The sequence below is a fragment of the Ischnura elegans genome, chromosome 6 (genome assembly GCF_921293095.1).
Source record: "Ischnura elegans chromosome 6, ioIscEleg1.1, whole genome shotgun sequence".
Lineage (NCBI taxonomy): Eukaryota > Metazoa > Arthropoda > Insecta > Odonata > Coenagrionidae > Ischnura > Ischnura elegans.
In genome coordinates, this window is record NC_060251.1 from 114,943,758 (window position 1) to 114,965,269 (window position 21,512).

The 21,512-nt window shown below is 39.1% G+C and overlaps 1 protein-coding gene across 2 annotated transcripts in view; it reads left to right on the top strand.

The window, feature by feature from the left end:
• The first annotated feature begins 1,858 nt into the window (after nucleotides 1-1,858).
• LOC124161527 (corticotropin-releasing factor receptor 1-like) overlaps nucleotides 1,859-21,512 on the top strand; it is a 63,887-nt gene continuing 44,233 nt past the window's right edge. The window contains exon 1 of one of the 2 annotated variants that reach the window (XM_046537881.1): nucleotides 1,859-2,103. In XM_046537881.1, the coding sequence (XP_046393837.1) occupies nucleotides 1,990-2,103 (114 nt within the window). In that variant the 5' untranslated portion in view covers nucleotides 1,859-1,989. The remainder of the gene's footprint in view (nucleotides 2,104-21,512) is intronic. The other variant, XM_046537882.1, reaches the window with a different exon arrangement.

Sequence of the window (21,512 nt, forward strand, 5' to 3'; positions counted from 1 at the left end):
CCTAATTTCATGCAACACACGATACCTGAAAATCGAGACGACAATTTGTTTACTCCAACTCAAGGCCTAATCATATCGGTAAGGTTTCGGAATTCAAAACAGTTATTTCCAATATAACAAGAATTCCGCAAGAAAAGTACCATCATGCATTTCTCAGATTAAGTTCGAGTCCCCACTCTTGGCTCCACAAATGAACGTTGTTTAAGTCCAACGATAGAATTTCATAGTCAGAGTGATCACTAATTTCGCGATAGATGACATCGTCGTCAGCAAATAAACGTATTTTACTGCTAATGCGGGAGCAGAGATCATTAATGTATATAATGAACAACAGGGAGCCGAATACGCTTCCTTGTGGAACACCTGAACTTCTACAACATCAGAGCTAATTCCGTCAAGAACAACATTTTGTCTACGATCTCTGAGAAAGTCGCGTATCCAGTTTACAACTGCTTCATTTAATCCGCATGACTGTAATTTGTATAAAAGTTTGTTGTGAGGTGCAGTGTCGAAAGCTTTCTTAAAATCTATAAATAGTGCGCCAACTGGTCTTTTCGATTCACCAGATTTTTTACGTCATGAAGAAGGAGCTTATATTTGACTTGGCCGGGATTCGAACACGGATTTCCCGATTTCCGGTAGGCGTGTTAGCCACACCACACACTCAGTAAAGGCCGTTTTACACAGAGCATGGAATTGCGCAGGTTAGAACTTCATTAATTTCTAAAAAATGGCGCGGAATTGCGCGAATGCATGAGCGAAATTAGAACGGGGGCTATTTTGCCACCTCACGTCCTCGCATTCTCGCATGTGTTCTTGCAATTCACCGCTTTACACGATGCAATTTTGACCGCGCCTTCGTACACACACGTCAGATTGTGCAAGTACGTGCAAACGGTCTTTGCACCACCTAGCCATTTTCCTAAATTCGCTCTGAGAAAATGGCTCGGTAACTGTAACTGACAACACGCATGACAGGCAATCGGGAGATCCGGGTTCGAATTCCGACTAATAGTATGACGCGTACTTGGAGGCCCGGGGGGATGCGTAGGAGTGTAAAGCTAAAAAAAAAAGAACGGTGAAACAGAGTACCAAAAATTTAATAACAAACAAAAGCGGTCGAATAACAAAAAAAATCGCCTTACTGAACTGTGGCTGCGACGATACAAATTAATGATTCGGGGAAAAGGCGAGGTAGGAAACAGGGATGTTACCTTGGCAGCAAGAGGTAGCGGTGGTCAAGAAAAAAAAGGTGCCTTTGGTCGCCTCCCGGGAGCAGCTCTCCTCACGGCCAAACACTCGATAAGAGCTCTTGCAAAATAATGCCCGCCGCTCGCGGAAAAGCATTCTCTTATATAGGTTTGGGCCCATTTTCCACCACCAATGTTAGGCCCCTACTGACCGGAGGCCATTTCCTTTTGGCGGAGGATTTCACCACCCGCCGAGCTGCTCGACCGATAGCGTAGAGTGAGGCACGGCTCAAGTAAGTCAAATATTTTTTCACGGCGAACTTCGTCCTTTGGTGTACTTAACGTTGACACGTGCGCGTGTGTGAAATACAGTGGATTAAACCGTTGGAAAAATTCGACAAGACTTCACGCAAACAAGAATTTCCTAATGCGAGAGAAATTTGCAATTATCACGTTTCGAGAACGCGCACACTGATTCAGCGTGAAAGAGAAAACAAAACGGCAGATAAGTTATCCCTAATGAGACGTGGGTGGCGGAGAGGTAAAGTTGGAGGATGAGGGAAACGCGATCGAGGATAAGGGAGGGGAAGGAAGTCCAGAGGGGAAAAAAACAGACGACGATAATCTTGAAAGGCGAAGATGGCGATCATTGCGTCTGATTGGTTCCAGTGCACACAAACACGCGGCGCGAGGTAAGGAGGCAGCGACTTCGCGGAAGATACCAAGAGATATCGGTGGAGATGTGACGGTGCAGGAGTCTTGGCAGAGCTGTCGTGGAAGGAGGACTTCGCGTGTAGATATGTCCGTATTGTGCCCGGCTTACGTCTCCATCGCCTGTGTACTGATGCTGCTGATAGTGCAAGGTCCAGGCCCAACCATTGGATTACAGGAGGACGAGATGGATAAACAAGAGGTACGACCCCCCACCCTTCGTATATCCTAGCAACGACCATCAACAACGACATACTCTTTGTGGGCTTTACATGGGAGCAGTACAACATATCAATGAAAAATACTGAATTCCACAAAAATTGTATCGCATAAGTGATTATATAAAATGTATTTTGAAACCGGTTTCTTGAGGAAACTTTTTCATCTACAAATACATACAACCGACAACATACTCTTAAGTACAAGATTGAGAGTGCTTGTGAGCTTTACTTGGGAGCAGTACAACATATCAATCAAACAGAATTCGACAAAAATTGTATCGCGTAAACAATGATATAAAATGTGTTTTGAAACCGGTTGCTTGAGAAAACTTTTTCATCTACAAATACGTACAACCCCGCAACCCGCCGCAATGGATGAACCACAAACGAAAGGGTAGAACAACGGACGTAAAAACAGAAACCCTCTTTTATAAATATAAATAGAAGATAGATTCAGGGTAGGACGGCTATTTCCTTTCTCTGGGCCGCCTCGGACACGAAGGTTTGGTTTGGGGTGTCCGATGCCTTCTCCCGGGATTTGAACCTGGGACTCTTCAAACAGAAGCCGGAATAGATTAGATTACAAAAGAAGTGGAGTTCGGCTCCCAGGACACTCAGACCCTAGGGTCCATTGAGTCAACCACCGATGACTGATCACCCACAGAGGCCTATGTCCTTAGTGAAGGCCAAGAGGACCCCAATAGAAAGATCTCTTACCACCCTGGGCTCTATGAAAGGTGAGCCCAAGTGTCTATGTCGAGTCCTCATGATTTCGATGCACTCGCATATTAGATGGGCAGTTGTATCTAACAGAATCCAAGTGCCATGTATCCCACAAGGATACCCCGCTCACCACATACTTTATCATTTAAAATGATGATTTAAAATTACCTATGTAATGTCACTTTCTGATTTGTGAATGAAAAACTTTGCTGTTTTCATTCACAAATCAGTAAGATGAATTTCTACAACGTGAAGGCCTCTACTATTCAGTGCATAATGTCACTTTGATAAAGAGGCGTTTAGGTATAGATCTTATGCCAAGAAACGACTTTTGATGCAGATTACATTTTGAAAAAAATAGCAAGATAATTGTTACCAGTAGGAAGGATAAAAATGAGAAATAAATAGGTCTTGTTGTTTGAACTATCTTCTTCCTATTGTCTTTGCTTCAGGAATTTAATGAGGACAAGTGCTCACTTGACGCACCTAGAGATACTTATCTCCAGCTTATCTGTCGAACTGGAAGTTCTGATCTAGTTTGCTCGTTTTGTACTATGAGCTCCAATTCTATTTCTTAATCTCAGTGATCATTAAAGTATTGAAAATATATAATAATCGGAATCAATAACAATCACACAACTTATTAAATTTGTTATTAATCGAAAATGCAAATTACTCTTTGAAAAGTGATCACTAGGCTTACAATTATTTTTTTTTGTTTTCTCCTGTGGGTACATGATGCAATCACTGTCAATATTTTCTCAAACAGAGAGTACTAGTCATTAAGTTTAAGTAGACTAAAGTGAAAATTTGAAGTCCCGCGCACGCTGATTCGAAAGCAGTTCCACATTGACCTCATTCACAGGCGTAAATGTTTGGTATAACATATTAATTTATGTCTTAAGTGCCTAAATCTTTTACTTATTATTTCATGCAATGGCGTTAATAATTATTATAATAAAAACTTTGGTTTACCCGTGAAAACTCTCCAGTTTGAGGAAATATTGACAGCGACTACATCGATTGCAGGAACTCAATTAAAATTAATTTTAATGCTGCTGATCACTTTTTCAAAGAGCAACACGTTCCTTGTCAGTTCAACAGATTCAGGCTTCAATTGGTGGAAGTTTGACATGTTTAAATAAATAAAAGATTGTAGCACTTTTCCACAAAATTTTTTACTGATTGTGATTGCAACGCGTTTCAGCTCACAGATCCATCATCTGGTACAAGACTGTACCAGATGATGGCTTTCTGAGCCGAAACGCGTTGTACGCAGTAAAGCACTTTGTGGAAAAGTACTACAACCTTTTATTCATTTAAATAAGTTCCTTATCAGTAGGGAATGTCGCTGGTGCCATTAATTCCTGATGATGAGGTACGTGTTGGACCTCGAAAATATGGAGAAAATGGACTCCCTCTCCCGGCAATAAACCCGAGAAAACCTTATTCAATCAATTCGCAGGGAAAGCACCACATCTTTCTTCGCAGTTTAAACCGTTCCAAAGTGATTAATTTTTCGCCAATCTACATCAGCACTGACAAAGGTTAAGTAATGGTAGATCGTTGTAGATCTAGTATTTAAATAAATGCCGAAGTGTACATAAGACTCTTAAGAATCTACATTTCCATGGAATCGTAAACAATATCTTTCGTTTACTTAAAAACAAAGAATTTAATCTCATCTATTCCGTCAAGATTGCGAATTATGACATATCAGTATTGGAAATCATTCAGATTGGACTATGTTGCGATAAAGGTCAAGTTGGGAGAAATCCGTCATCAAAAATATAACGATTCATGCAAGTTTTAAGAAAAGAAATAATAGCTTAATTCGCAAGAATTTATCTTTGTAGCCGCAATATTTCATCACGTTGTAATTTCCCGTAGGAATTCCAGCATTTGGTTCATTAAGTTGTTGATTTGACGGAAATTTCAACATTTATATCCCATGTTAACCCATACTTTGTTTGTCTTCCTTTCAAAAATGATTCTACTTCACATAACCCTGTCATCCCCACCTGTCGACGACTTGTAATAGAATGCACAATAGATGTATCATCTTACACGTTAGAGCATAGCTCGTGCAAGCAGTAGATACATTGCCACAGAATAATTCAGTCCTTTCACCAAGAAAAGTTTTTCAAGACTGGTTCCTGGACTTGCTGCGTCGCATATCATGTCAATTGTGTTATTTTGTTGATTTTTCGTCGTCAACGTTCTCATCACCTTGTACCATGATGTGAGGAGTGGTGGTCCATCAGGTAGAGCGATTAATTATTATTGGAGCGCTCAAGTTTCATGAGAGCAGACTTTTTGCCATTTTCGACGTCTTGTGAACCAAGATAAATATTTTCCAAACCTATCCTATTTCCCCACTTTCTTACGTAAAATTGATCCGTTTTATTCATATTAATTTAAGAAAGTACTTCAAACTCCTTTTTGAAGTGTTTGTTCGGCAATGCCACTAGGGTATTATAACTAAGCGAGCTATTTATATCGTACAATTATACATATATACGAGGAAGAATATTTGTCAAATTTCATTTACTTCCTTTTTCTACAGCTCCAAATTTTAACAGTTTTATGCACTTGTCTAGAAATCATTTAATAGCTGTGCATTTTCATGCTCTAAACGAAACCTCATGTAGATCAATGGTGAAGTTGATGGTGGGTGAATTTACTTCCATAGTAATAATAAAGATACTTCGTACTTTCCACAATTATTTTAATACTCGGCAACCAATTTCGACGTATCCTATCTTACGTCGAAACCGGTTGCCGAGTACTTCAATATGTGTGGAAAGTGTAAAGTACCTTCATTACTACTAGATAATTAGTGACGAAGTTCACTCAACGGACGATTCTACGGAGGACGCGCAGTTACCCTCTGAGGGAACATAACCCTCCTGTCGCTTTTAAATTCATACGGATCAATTTTTCACAATTCACATATCATTCGGCAATAGCTCTCGTGAGAGCTTCAACGGATTGGTGTAAATGAAAATGTAGATCTTCCGGTCTATATTTCTTCCGGACGACAATGGGGTGCTATCATAAAGTTAAAAAGGTATTTTTTTTACATGTCTAGATAAGTAAGTTAAATTTATTAATGAATGCGAAATATGACTTCATAATCCTCAATATTCTCGGTGCTAGAGAGCTTCAGAGTTCGCAAAAATTACTAAATTCTTTCGCGCTACAAGAACGCCCTGTGACGTCAGATTGCGAGTAAGCAGACTCGCTCCATGGTAATAACAAAACAGTAATGACGATAATAAACATATACGATGATACTTATTCATAACTTGAAGGGTGTGTGAAAACAGTTGTGAATAGCTTAATAGTTTTACGGTGCGTGTATTGCGCAATGGTTGACTCCGACTACGTAAAGACGCATTATGGAAACATTCTGAAGGTAGATTAATTTAGTAATTTCCTAATACTGTGGAAATCGCCGTAGATAAGGATGATGAAAAAGTAATAAGCGCTATTTGTCATGACTGTGCTGCATCCTCCACTTAGCATACATTCTTTAAACCTGTCAATTATTCAGGATAAATATTTCACATGACTGATGATGAAATTAACATATAAAAAAATAAATTGTACAGAGAGATACATAAGTTTTTCTTAAACTGGGACAAATAGTCTACTCTCTACTGGCACCACATAAACGTATTGTTTACTGGACTCTGATTTCACGCTAAGCCAACATGGCGATGGTTCGTTTGGAGCGCAAGATTCTAAGACAATTTTCAAATTGGAATTTTACTAATAATACGCAGGTTAGAGAAGAACTTCTTTCACTGTAATTTTCAGCGCGAAGGATGTTTTTTATCGCATAACCATCCATTTTCAGTGGAATTCCCCAATGCGCCGACGTGGCACCGATTTCTTCAGCATCTTTCCCGCATTTATATCCTAGCCATCTACAGATGTTGCTTGCGTAAGGCAATTGGCAGTAGCCACTATAGACAATCCTAGAAGCTAGGGATATTGGCAACAGCCAATCAGGTGCGACTTGACAGTCGGATGGAATGTAAAGGACGGAAAAGATGCTGCATCGTTACCTCAGTGACCTGAAGAAGCCGACTGCAACGCAGGCGAAACTTTCGCCCGGAATAAATGCGAACCAACGCGGTGTAAAACCCGGAATATCTTCATCTAATTTATTCGATAATTGATAATTAAATAGCTAAGTGGCTAAAGTGACTTCGCGTGTCTAATTTCAAGGACCATTTTCTTATCACGCTGCGTACTCTAGTGGAATTTTATGGATCATGGTAAACGTGAATTTTTTAACATCTCCATTCCCTGATTTCGCGTTCATCGTCCAGTCTATTGTGGTACGTAGAGTTTCTCAAAATATCCTTTATCTTGCATGCCAACCATATTTTGGGAGATTTATCATTATGAAGAGGATACTCATTAACGCAGGATATAACGAGCGTTGCTGAGGCCATTCAAGGGAATCAATCACTCACAACTCCTTTTGTCATGTACGCAAGGAAAATCAATCATCGGTAATCGCAATACAAATTTAATGGAAGCGCCTTAAGCTGCTTATGAGCTGCTTCCATCGACTGGGCGCTGAGAACCTCTTGCATGACGCCACGATCATTTCATGCATAAGAGCTCTTAAAATGGTAATATTATGAACTCATTCTTTCCTTGTAAAATAAATATTCATTACAACAGTTGAAAAATTATGGAGATCTTAATGGGATATCGCAAGTAACAATACACAACACGATGAAGTCACATCTCACGAAATACCTATATTAACTTTTTTCGCCCTTAGCTTCTTACGCAAGCATCATAATGCAACTCTTGTGGTACTGAATTTCCTACATGACTTGAACTAAAGTCTTAATCACGCGTTCATTTTTTCCGCCCCCAAGTGGTAGCTTCAGCCAGGAATTTGAAATAGGGGGGGAGGGATTACCGCAGATTTCGGGGCTCTTCCGGGGTGTATGGGAAACAGCCCAAGGCAAAGGGGGTCTGCGGCGAAAATTTTATGATTTTTGATGCTGAAAAAGTGATTTTTAGGACTCAAAAACAGTTATTTTGTTCGAGTATTAATTTAAATGAAGTATGTAAATATGATGAAGTAAAAGCTTTAAAGGCTCAAGGGGGAGGGGGGTTGTAACCCGTAAAATCACCCCGTAATAGTTAATAGCCTAAATAGCACGTTAAACCACATCTTAATAGAACGGAACCGCTATGACGGCGTGTAAAGGGGTCTATGCCTAACAAGTCAGACATCATTGTAGTGTTAGACTACACTAATAACACGCCACTGACTCCAACGATAGTTTTTCAGGAGCCAAAACAGTGATCGCCTGACCCATATTCTGAATCGCACGGTTATTCCCACCGTCCCTTTTTTCCATCACTTAATAGGGTAGTTTCCTTCAAAAAAGAAAACGAAATGCACTGATTGTGATTCGTTACCCACCATTAGTGTATTCATAATATATAAATTATTTGGTTTTACAAATCCCAGTTTAGACGAATGGCAATAGTCAATTTTATCCTCATTTGAAAAAGGCCAGATTGGCGCCCATGCGATGCCACTCCGCGTGACGTCACAGGGACCTAGTTTCTATACGAGTAGATAGGAGTTTTACATCGTCTGAGATTACCAATGCATACATGAGGCGCAGAGCTCAGGGAAAAAGCTCTTAATAATCACCTATTAAAACTGCCTATGGTCGGATAGTTTCCTTCCTTTGATAAGGTGTTAATAATCCTTATTTAAGCCCAGCGCTACCAGCTAACAGGGTACTCGGCTACCTGCTAGCATCCTGCGATGTATCAGCGCTCAAAGTCTCACCCCAAGGTAACCTCACACATCGGCAGCGGTAACCAGAACGACGTCACATGGTCTTTTCCCGGCATTCATACTTAGCCGTCGCGTTTTCGCGCGCTTGAAAATCTTCACTTTTTATTTAATCGCGAAAAATAGATATCGTCATTTAATTATCTAAAAGAGTGAAATGCGTACTCCAGGAGTAATAATCTTTCGATTTAGGCAATAAAAGAATAATAGGAAATCACCCTTTTCCGTCACTTTCAGTACTTACAATTGTCGTTCAATTAAAAGCCAAGCGTGGCGTTACAATCGTTGTTATCGACCGCGCGTTCAGATTGGCTGAAAGACGACTACTGGCGATAATTATCGTGGTAGCTATTCAAAATGCATTCTACCTTAGAAGTTGTTTCATAACATAACGTAAGAACTATGCCTGGACGTCTATTTATTAAAGTCACGTATCATCAGAAATTTTAAATTGTCATTTTATAACTATAAATCTTGTGATGAGCGGAATATCCTTGTGGAATAACAAGCACTTAGTTTCTATTTAAAGGGTCCCATGTTCAAGTCCCGGGAGAAGGCATTGGACCTATTTATTTCTAATTCTTATCCTGCCTACTGGTGATAATTATCTTGGTGCTTTTTTCAAAATTTAATCTGCCTCAGATATCGTTTCATAACATAAGAATTATACCTGGACGACTATTTATTAAAGTAACGTTCATCAGTATATTTAAATTGTCATTTTTTTTATTATAAATGTGTGGTGAGAGGGGTATCTTTGTGGGATAAATGGCACTGGGCTTCTATTGGAAAGGTCCCGGGTTCAAGTCCCGGGAGAAGGCATCGGACCAAATCTCCGCGTGCGAGTTGGCCCAGAGAAAGAAACTGCTCCCCCACCCCCCTACCCTTCCTTGAATGACTGATATTCACATGCCTGTGGCGTGCTGTGATAATATTTCACATGATCTGATTGTTGCATGCATGTAGGTAGTGGTCTCCCAATGGGGAACATGCATGAAATTTGTTCATCACGCTAGTAAGTCTCATTGAATAGACAATTTTCTCGCGAGTACAAATATATAAGCCAAAACTCTCCTAGCACAACCCAAACGTCATTAAATGCTTATTAAAAGTGGTAGAATATCGCATGATGTCACGTGACCTGAAACGCCTTCTGACGTCATCGCACGGTACACCAATCACTTCGCTAAGAGTGTAGAAGGACAGAGTCTTGATTGCAAGATATCGAAGTAAAAATCATCTACAATCTTTGAAGTAGTTCCTCAAAGAACAAGATGACTTAAGACGGATTTAAGAAAGCACAATACGACAGTTTACTTTAGGTCTACTCCCTTATGGCGGCTGATTTTCTGAAAAATAGTGGTTGCTTCCAAATCTCACGAAACAATCCCCTTCATTTGTTTCAATAACGCCTTGGCAACCCAGCATATTCACAATCACGGTCTTAGAATATGAGAAGGTCTGGACACTCTCCGTCCAAGCATGGTCATTTAATGAAGCCGTTTCCCGTTGAGGCCGGTAGGGGCGCCACCTATCCTGAAGGGCAAGTTTCCTACGTATCTGTATACGATACTTCAGTAATTATGAACTAATTTATGGCAAAAATGAATATAAACACATCGACAGTGGTTACTAGTTAACAAGTTCATTTGCACTTAACATCTTATAGCAAAAAATACCTAGAAATCGTTCTCATACGTGAGTATTAATCAAATGGAAGGCGTTGGATTTCAGCTTCGTCTGCTTCCATACCTTTGTAAAATCAGTTACAGCCATAACGAAAGATTGTCAGCAGTTAAAACCTTATGTAGTGAGGAAAGGTATTTTTGAGGAAATAATTATTTATAGCTATCTTGTGGTAAACGTTAATATAAGTTGTCATAGAAGCTACGTACGCCCCATTGCCTCTGAGCCCATCGGCATGTTTCCACGGCCTTATAAGAATATAGATGTTATTCCTTGCTTTCAAACACTATTAACAAATATAATATCAGAAACGCAAACGGCTTCTTACCAAGGCCGGAGTGAAATACTTCTTATGAAGTGACGTATGTTAATGTTTTTAATCTCCTGAGTCTCGATCAAGTGATAATAATAATGGCAGGGCACAGCAAACCTAAAAAAATGATTCTATCCTAGGGACGTTTTGCGGTTATAGAATAGGCATATTTAATCGTTGAACAGGGTGAATAATTTCCGGAAGTACCATTATTACCGTTAAAGGCTATTTTATAACGATGCTTGCCTACTCACCAAAGGAATAATTTGAGATTTAAGGAAGTAAAATACCATATGAAAGATAAGAACGAAAGAGATTTTGCAAATAATTTCCGAATAAACTTCCACGAAAACAGTGCAATGGATATAATCCGAGGGATTTGCGGATGTCTGATCACTTTCAGGTGCTGGCAAATCTGAAATATTATCCCTCACCCAAAAATAAGATGAGTAGTACGACAGAAACCACAGGCTAATACTGCTAATACGCGATAAATGTACTACTTTTCATGAGAGTTGCACGCACCATCGATAACAGCTGCATTAAAAGAAATCATCGAAAGAGGTATTAAGAATGAAAACGATTCACATTTTTCCAACTTATATAATGTACACACACATCAAATCTACATTTCCAGAATGATTACACAATGCTATTGAAACTGAGATTATTTATACAATCAATGCAAGGTAATGTCATGAAAAATAAATTTTAAGTACTCAAAACTTAACATTTCTATTAATTCTTTCTATCACTAATTTCTACTTCTAATTACTAATCATTCTAAGAGATTCAATTTAGTAGGAGAGAATGATGAATAGTTGATGAAAGCCGTCGCACATCTTGCATTTTCTCAGTGTTACTTCATTCCTCCACTGTGAATGACATTGACCACTGGAACAGCAGAACCTGTAATTTAAAATATGTATAAATTTTGGAGCTTTAGCACACCAAAAAAAGGAATCCTACAGCTATTTCATCGCTTCTCAGGATCCTTGGGGACTCTAAAAAGCGAAATCCCCGAAGTCTTGTGGCCATAACCAGTGGTGCAACGCGGTACCACACACGTCCACGGCATTTTCCTTTTTTCAGTAAATCCGCGATATATATCCACGAAATATTAATGTAGAACAATAAGGAAATAATGCAGAAGACTAACATTCGAAAATTAATGAAAACTAAATCTTAATTAATTACAAAAATGACTATTTCCACTCACCTGTAGTATGCGCTCAACAATACGGAAATTAACTTACCCGCTAATTCTTGCCCTCCAGAATACGTGGCGCCGCCCCGGCAAACGTGCGGCAGGTTGAGGAAACGACTTCAATAAAAGACCATGGGTTCCCAATAGAGTGGGATAGGAAGTGTCATGGGGCTGTTCACAATCTGCTGTCTGAAGTAGTGATGGGCAAAGTCGATCATTTTAGTGATTCAATCATTTTGACTCGAGTCACATAAGTGATTCAATCAATTGATTCAATCACTATGATCGAAAAGACTCAAATGAATCAAGATCGAAAAGACTCAAAGGAATCAAGATCGAAAAGACTCAAAGGAGTCATGATTGAAAAGACTCAAAAGGAATCATGATCGAAAAGACTCAAAAGGAATCGAGATCGAAAAGACTCAATCAATGGATGTAATAAATCACTTTGAATAATCGAATAAATACTGCCTCATCTGCGAAGAGTATTGGTAACGCTGATTGCTATCCATATTATCATTTCATATACTATTTTCATTGTGAATTCCTAGATGAGTAAATTAGATTTCAAAAATGAAGGAAGTAGTGTCATGAAAATATTTGGGAAGGCAAAACTGCCACAGTTTCTTAACACTAATAAAATAATTTCTAACTATAGTTGATGAAAATATAACACGAAATACACCACACACTATGCATGAATTTAATCTGCAGGATGATTTTATGAACGGCACAATAAAATGTAACCAGCTTTAACTTCTACTTCTTAACGTTCTCCTACAGGAGTCATCTTAATATTTTCCTTTTACGTGTATTGGTGTTATTAATACTGATAACTGCTGGAAAACATTTAAGAAAAAGATTACACAATTATTCAGTTCTTCATAACATAGTATTTAATTTTCTCACAACTATTTCTGCCCTGAGGAAAAGAGATCAAGCATCTATCATTCCAAATTTTGAAACAAACCGGAAACCGAGATGATTGATATGAAACCGGAAGTCGGAGTGATTGATGATTGATGATCGACTTGTTTAACGAAATGAATCATGAGTCATTTGATTCACCTAGTGATTCAATCTTTTTGATCGAATCGTTCATGATCGACCCATCACTAGTCTGAAGTTAGAACAGCAATTATTTTCGCCATATTTGCATTTGAGACCCTGCATAGACCGATTTTCCATCCACTTCCTCAGTCTCTCATCCGTGCCTTGACGTCACGCTCCGATGACTTCGTGTTTTCAAGCAACCGAAGAAGATTAATTTTCTAAGACTCATAACTCAGCTAAAGAACATTATTCATCCGCGAAATTTTGGGGGAGCATATTTGAGGTAGGGACCTTCTTATTCTAGTACTTTGAAAATATTGTGCATTTTCCCCATTGCGTTCCTCCTCTATACCGTCCCTTCAATGACTCTTGCTCGAAGGCTATTATGTCTCATAATGAGGATGAATGTCTCTATTATGTCCGATCTTATTTACTCTTCTTTTCCCCTTCCGTCAGGTGCTATATTGGAACTGCTTAGTTCAGGCGCAATGTGCCTCATAGGCACGCGTACTAAAATATTATTAAATCAAAGCCTGGCTTCATGGTACAGCTTTAAAGATTAAAGCACCATTATTAGTGTAGTCAAACACTTCAATGATGTCTTACTTGCTACGCAAAGACCCCTTTACACGCCGTCATAGCTGTTCCGTTCCAGCAAGATGTGGTTTAACGTACTTTTAAGGATATTAAATATTATTAAACGTGATGATTTTTGGTTGTGCGTTTTTATAAGAACAGTGTTCTTTATTATAGTAGGTCATATTGCGAATTATGCCATTATTTTGCTTCGAATCTCTGACTGAGTTTACCGAACAAAATAAACGATTGCCCAGCCGGATGTGATTGGTTCAGGTTGAATCCATGATATCGGTTTAAAAACTTTCTCTTTTAGTCAGCCGTGTCTCGACTGCTTATCCCATCACCACGCTGTACCAGAAGCCACGGGTGTGGCAGAGCAGCTTCCCATTTGATGGTAGCATGGTCATTGTTGATGGCGTTCTCTGCGACCGCTGACATCTCAGGCCACAGAGTGAAACAGTTCTACATCTACACCTACAAAATACCCTACGAGCCACCTCTAGGGTGTTTGGCAGGGGGTGATCAATCACCAGCATGCAATTGGACTCTATGGACATGCACACCACACGGTTCAAAAAAACGTCGTGCATACTAACAAACTATACTACCACATGCTGTTAGGTATAATAATAAATTTCAGAAACATGCTTTAATCTATACATAAGTTAGTAGGCTAGACTACAAGCTATTTAATCTATTTGTGAGTTCAAACACTGCCGTTGTAATCTCTTATCGATCGTGGAAAAAAGACATTCTGAAACTGTCTGTCCTACAGTCTATCCCTCTTATTTCATTTATATGATCTGATCTTCCGTTGTATGTTGGCGTTCTGAAGATATGGCTAACTTCGTTAGAAAAGACACTGCTCTTGAATTTATCTAAAAGATTTAGTCTATTTTTAAATCTACGGTCTGACAAAGATTCCCATCCGAGTTTATCTAAGAGGTCAGTTACACTAACAAGACTATCGTAATGACCTTTCTCATACTTAGCAGCTCTTCTTTGCACGCGTTCTAACTCTGTTCTTAAGCCTTTTTCATGAGGGTCCCAAACACTGGCAGCGTATTCTAAATGGGGTCTAACGAGGGAAAAGTAGCTAATTTCTCTCGCTTTGTCGTCACACTTTCCTAATACTCTTTTAACAAAACCCATTTTGTGATTAGCTTGACCTGTTATTTTCCGAATATGTTTATTCCACGATAGATCATAGTTGAATCCGTGAAATATCTTGGAGTTAGATTCAATTGCCTTTAATTGGGTGCCCTAAATGCTTTAGCTATGTTGTGGGGAGTTGATTTTTTTTTCCAAAAATTCATTACTACGCATTTTTTCAAATCTAATTCTAACTGCCACGCATCGCACCACGCTTGGATAGCAGCAAGGTCGTTCGTTAGTTCATCCCTATCTTTACTGGAACGGATTTCCCAAAAATTCATTACTACGCATTTTTTTTTCAAATTTAATTCTAACTGCCACGAATCGCTCCACGCTTGGATAGCAGCAAGGTCATTAGTTAGTTCATCCCTATCTTTACTGGAACGGATTTCTCTGTAAGTTACAACGTCGTCTGCAAATAATCGTGGCTTACTGTGTACTACTTCACCAATGAAGTTAACTAAGGTAGTTGGAGCGCCTTCGGCTGAAGTCAAGTGATGCACTCGGGTTATTACATATTATTTACTCAAAAGAGTTGCCGAAATTTTTAAACAAAATAAAACATGATTATGAATAAAAATAAGCCAAATTTTGCATTCAGCACAATTCAAACATTAGAAATGATTTTTTTCACAGGTAGACCTTTGCACAGGGTGATTTTTTATACCGCATCGCCATAAATCATTTTTTCCTAATGCTTGCGAATTGAACGGAAATCGCTAAAACCAGATCGTTTCTAAATAACATCTCTCATTAAAAAAATTATGCCCAAATACTACCGCATTTTTTATGACTCAACAAAAATGTTCGCGATTTGGTCATAAAATAAAGCAAACATCAACCGTGCGCCCATTCCAAAGACATTTATCTTCGGCGCTCCTCTAGAATTGGTGACGCAATGCATGAGCTGGAATGTTCTTCCGTATGAGTAAAAACTAGAATAACCCGCCACCTCATATCGCTAGAGCAGCAAAAACTCCATTGATGAAGCGTCCGCAGTCAATATGAGAACCGCTGGGAGGAGATGGCCGATTGTGTTGAGCAAGGTGCGGAGGTTTTCTGAGCGATTGTTTGCCGCTCCTCCAATCGGAGCCACCGATTACTGATGATCGACGCGAGATTATCGAAGCGTCCCTTTTTTGTTATCGTGTCACCAGCGAGCTATACCGGGAGAATAAGTCAAGGAGAATCAAGGAGAGGAGTGGGAGGGGTACAAAAGTTCGTGTGACAACCTCTAATTTTGCTAAACATTTGTTAGACTGCAACCGTAGCAGTGATTTCGATGTCAAGGTTCTCCACAATCTTTGTAAAGGTAAAAGGTTGGACTTTCTTGAGCATTCAGAAATTTTAAGAGCATGTCGCAACAAAAATGTACGTGTGGTAAACGACCTCTTGTACCCCTCCCACTCCTCTCCTTTATTATCAGTTCTCCTGGACTCAGCAAGTAAACCCACTGACCTTGAGGAACCCATTTCCTAGTTACATCTACATCTACAAATTACCCTGCGAGCCACCTCTAGGGTGTTTGGCAGGGGGTGATCAATCACCAGCATGCAGCATGCATTTGGACTCCCACATGCACACCACACCGTCCAAGAAACGTCCCGTATAATAACAAACTATACTACTATATGCTGTTAGAAATAGAATATAGAATAGAAATTCAGAAACATGCAGTAAGTTTTACATAGGTTAGTAGGCTACACTACAAGTCATGCAATCTATTTACGCGTTCTATTGCTGCCGTTATAATCTCTTATTGATCGTGGAAAAAATGACATTCGGAATCTGTCTGTTCTGCAATCTATCTCTCTTATTTTATTTATATGATCTGATCTTCCGTAGTACGTTGGCGTCCGCAAGATATGGTTAACTTCGTCAGAAAAGACACTGCTCTTGAATTTATCTAAAAGGTTTAGTCTATTTTTCAATCTACGGTCCGACAGAGATTCCCATCCGAGTTTATCTAAGAGGTCAGTTACACTAACAAGACTATCGTAATGACCTTTCTCATACTTAGCAGCTCTTCTTTGCACGCGTTCTAACTCTGTTATTGAGCCTTTTTCATGAGGGTCCCAAACACTCGCAGCGTATTCCAAATGTGGTCTAACGAGGGAAAAGTAGCTAATTTCTCTCACTTTGTCGTCGCACTTTCCTAATATTCTTTTAACAAAACCCATTTTACGATTAGCTTGACCGGTTATTTCTCGAATATGTTTATTCCACGATAGATCATTATTGAGTCTAACCCCTAGATATTTCAGAGATTCAACTGCCTTTAACTGCGTGCCCCGAATGACATAGTTACGCTGTAGGGAGTTATTCTTCTTCCAGAAATTCATTACGACGCATTTTTCCAAATTTAATTCTAACTGCCAAGCATCGCACCAAGCCTGGATAGCAGCAAGGTCATTCGTTAGTTCATCTATATCTTTGCTGGAACGAATTTCTCTGTAAACTACAGCGTCGTCTGCAAATAATCGTAACTTACTCTGCACTACTTCGCCAATGTCGTTTATATAAAGAAGGAATAGGAGTGGGCCAATGACACTACCCTGAGGAACGCCAGAAGTCACTCTAACCTCATTGGAGACTGCACCGTCTAATACTACTCTTTGGACGCGGTCGCTCAAAAATTCTCTAATCCAGGAAATGACATCTTCGTCTAGACCATAAGATTTCAGTTTTATTATTAACTTTCCGTGGGGTACTTTATCAAATGCCTTTTTGAAATCAAGAAAAATCGCGTCTACTGGAATGTTGTCTTCCCCGGAGACTAAAATATCGTGGGCGAAAAGCGCTAACTGAGTTTCGCACGATCTGCTTTTCCTGAATCCATGTTGATTTCCCATTAATAAGTTTTGCGCGTCTAGGTGTTTCATTACCGAGCTGACTACGATGTGTTCAAGGACTTTGCAAGAGATGGACGTTAAAGATATTGGCCTGTAATTAGATGGCTGTTCCTTGTCTCCACTTTTAAATATAGGCGTTACATTAGCGATTTTCCAGTCATTAGGTACTTCGTGTTGCTTGATGGATTTACTGAATATTAACTGCAAGTAGGGGGCAAGTTCTGAGGCTAGTTCTTTATATACGCGAGAAGGGATTTCGTCTGGACCAGGTGATTTATTTGGACTAAGCGATTTCAATATATTTTCTATTCCGAGCGTACTAATGTCAATAGCTGGCATCTTATGTAGACAGGGATTGTCATCGGTCTCGGGTGAGTTTTCGGAAGGCTCCGTGAACACGCTCTTAAAGTAGGAATTTAATAAATTGGCTTTATCGTAACTGCTTGTCAACACATCTCCATTGTCGTTTCTCAGCGAACATACGGTAGATCGTTTACCTTGAACTTCCCTAACATATGACCATAATGCTTTTGGGTTATCCTGTAACTGCTCTACTAGTGTTTTTCTTTTAAAATTCGTGAACGATTTCCTGAACGCTTCCTTCGTGGCGGCTTTAGTCATCCTATATTTTTTAATTATTAGCTCGCGTTCATTAGCGGATAAATCCGTGCTGACTTTTTTCATTTTTGCATGACACGCTCTCTGTCGCCTCAATGATTTTCTCACTTCCGCGTCGTACCATCTCGGTTCGCTGCCTTCTTTTACTATTTTACTAGGGATGTAGCTATTTATTCCCGAAGTTGCGAGCGAAAGAAAAGCTTTCCAAGTATTCTCTACATTTAACTTTAATACTGATTCTTGAAACTCGGGGAAAGCATTTTTCATATGACTCTTAAACCCATCAAAATTAGCTCTTATAAAAATGAAAACTTTACGCTCTTTTTTAAAGTTTACAGCGGTATTTAGAGAAAACTTTGCAGTTACTACCCTATGGTCACTTATTCCTTCGACAGTGCCAACGTTTATTACCTGATGTGGTATATTTGTCGCTAATAAATCAAGAATATTTTCTCCTCTGTTTGGTGCAGATGCTATTTGAAACAATGAATTAGATGTGAAAGTGTGTAATAAAGCCTCGCAGATCACTTTATCCCTCCCACCAGGAATGAAGCTATAAGTCTCCCAATCTATAGAAGGTACGTTGAAATCTCCACCCACAATCAAGTTTCTTTCAGGATACTTGGATGCTACGCTTTTTATTTGATTTTGAAAATCCGACATTGACGTTATATCTGAGTTAGGTGGTCTGTAATACGAACATAATAAAATAGTTTTGAATTTTGGACATTTAATTAAACACCACACAGATTCAACGCTGGTCTCAGTTACGGTTATCGCTTGACTGACGATTGAATTCTTTACAGCTATAAAAACTCCGCCCCCAACTCGATTAATTCTATCTTTCCGATAAACAGTGAACGATTTTGGGAAGATCTCATTGTCAGTTAGCTCTTCCCCCTCCCACCATCACCACCTCCTCCCTTCCCTCCCCTCCCTAGTATATATATATGTATATAAGCTCGCAAATTTGTGTATATTCACCTTCATAATGACATAGTGTACTGTCGAAACCTGGGTCGGTTATTAAAACTTCTGTGGAACATATAAAAGTGTATTTTTATTATGTTTCCTATCGGTGATTATGTTTAGGCCGAAAACGCGCCAATTATTTAATACAGAAAATTTGAGCCAAGCGCTCCCATTGGCCGTTAGTTTGCCATGTTCCAGAATGCTCTGGACGACTCCAAGGAGGTTGTAAATAGCTGGAGACGCTGTTTCCCAGTTTTTGGCGTGGTCAAAGTTCCGCCATCTTGGTTTGACAGTTTTTGTACTCAGTCTCCGACTGATATTTTGAGGTGCCTAAGTTTTGTTCTGAAAATGAACTAAATTAAGTGAAAAATTATACCATAATCATTAGTATTTCGCCGGTTATTGTCATAGGATTTTTCCCATCTTTCACGATACTTCTATTTATGTATTAACTCTGTGTCTGTTAGCTGCCTTACTGGTGAAGATTCCTTTGAAAATATACTTTATTACTGTAATTGTTAGATACCCGTTGGCTATAATAAAAATAAATGCCAGTATAAGAGCAGGTAAATGATTAGTTTACTCTCGTAAAATTTTATTTTCACCTGAGCTGGTTGTAGAACGTAACCGTGGTGATTGATAATAATTTTTCAGTGGGGAAAGCTGTTTGGGACATAACTTCGAGAAGCCTGCCAATGAAGTAAGAAAAAGAGGTTTACATTGTGCGTTCCATAAGTTATTTTAATGTATAAACGAGTTATGACCAAATATTTCACCAAATATTTAGCAATGACCCATATAGGTATGTCAATGTTTTGGTGGAAGTGGGCGTGGCTCATCCTTCCCAAGCACCCCAATTCCGACCACACTTCGCTGCACGCTCGAAACCAGTGGTGTCCCCTCCAGTATATTTACCATCCTTGGGACAACTCACGACTGTAAATACTTTGTCTTTGTCCAGAGCACCTGGCAACGGGGTAAATTCACGGCCAATCGGAACGCTCGGCTCAAAGTTTCTATAGTTTAAAAAAATTGCGCGTTCCCGACCTAAAACATCATTAGTAATTTTGGTTCCCACTGGCATCAGCTATTCAGGGTTAGAATTTCGTGACGTAATTTTATCCACCCTGAATAATTCATTAGAAGCGTCATTAACTTGTGCACGGTAATAAATTGCCTAAAACTTATGCAAAAGGGTGGTTTCCTATCATTTTCTTATTGCCTTAATCGAAAGCTTATTACTCCTGGAGTGCGCATTTCACGATCTCAGATTTTCGAATGACTATATATATTTTTCGCGATTAAATGAAAAGTGAAAATTTTCAAGCACGCGAGAACGCGATGGCTAAGTAGGAATGATGGGAAAAGTCCGTGTGACGTATTTCTGGTTCCAGCTGTCGGCGTGTGAGGTGATCTTGGGGCGAGGCTTGAGCGCTGATACGACGCAGGCTGCTAGCAGGTAGCGAAGTACGCTGCTAGCAGGTAGCGCTTGGCTTAAATAAGGATTATTAAACCCTATCAAACGAAGGAAACTTTCCGACCTTAGGCAGTTTTAATAGGTGATTATTAAGACATGTTTCCCTGAGCTCTGTGCCTCATGCATGCATTGGTAATCTCAGATGATTTAAAACTCCTAGCCAGTCGTATAGAAACTAGGTCCCTGTGACGTCACGTGGGGTGGCATCGAAAGGGCGCCAATCTGGCCTTCTTCAAATGAGGATAAAATTGACCATTGCCATTCGTCTAAACCGGTATTTTTTCAACACCAAATTATTTGTATATTATGAATGCAGTAATGGTGGGTAAGGAATCGCAATCAATACATTTCGTTTTTTTTATGAAGGAAACTACCCTATTGCTGAAAAAGAACTATCCTCTGCGATTGTGATTTAAATTAATTGTATACTATTCAGTAGTATGAAAGGAATCGTCTAATGAATCAGTGCTCTCGTAGCAGGTGAATGGAAAATGGAAATTGAGACGATAAAAGAAAGATATTAGATTTAATATTTTTGTATTTTATTTTATGATAAATAAAAAAGAGAGGCTTCAATAATTAATACGTTTTTATAAATCATTAACATTGATTGTGGTTTTTTCGAGGACATTTTGTTTGTTTTGTGTGGGTATGGTTGTTTCTTGTAGACTCAGAGAAGCGAAACAGATAGGTGAATAAAGAGTTAATTTATGAAAAATCTGACGAAATAAGCAATGAGAGGGACATTTTGAAGGAAGTTTTCAATGTATAAATGGCGAATTTTGGAAATGGGTGTTTTTTTAAAACTTATTCTTGCATCTAAATATTGATTGAAGCTTTTTCATAATACATAGTACATACGAAGATAAGCAGAAAAATCTTTTAGCCAATTTGCCTAAAGCCAATATAC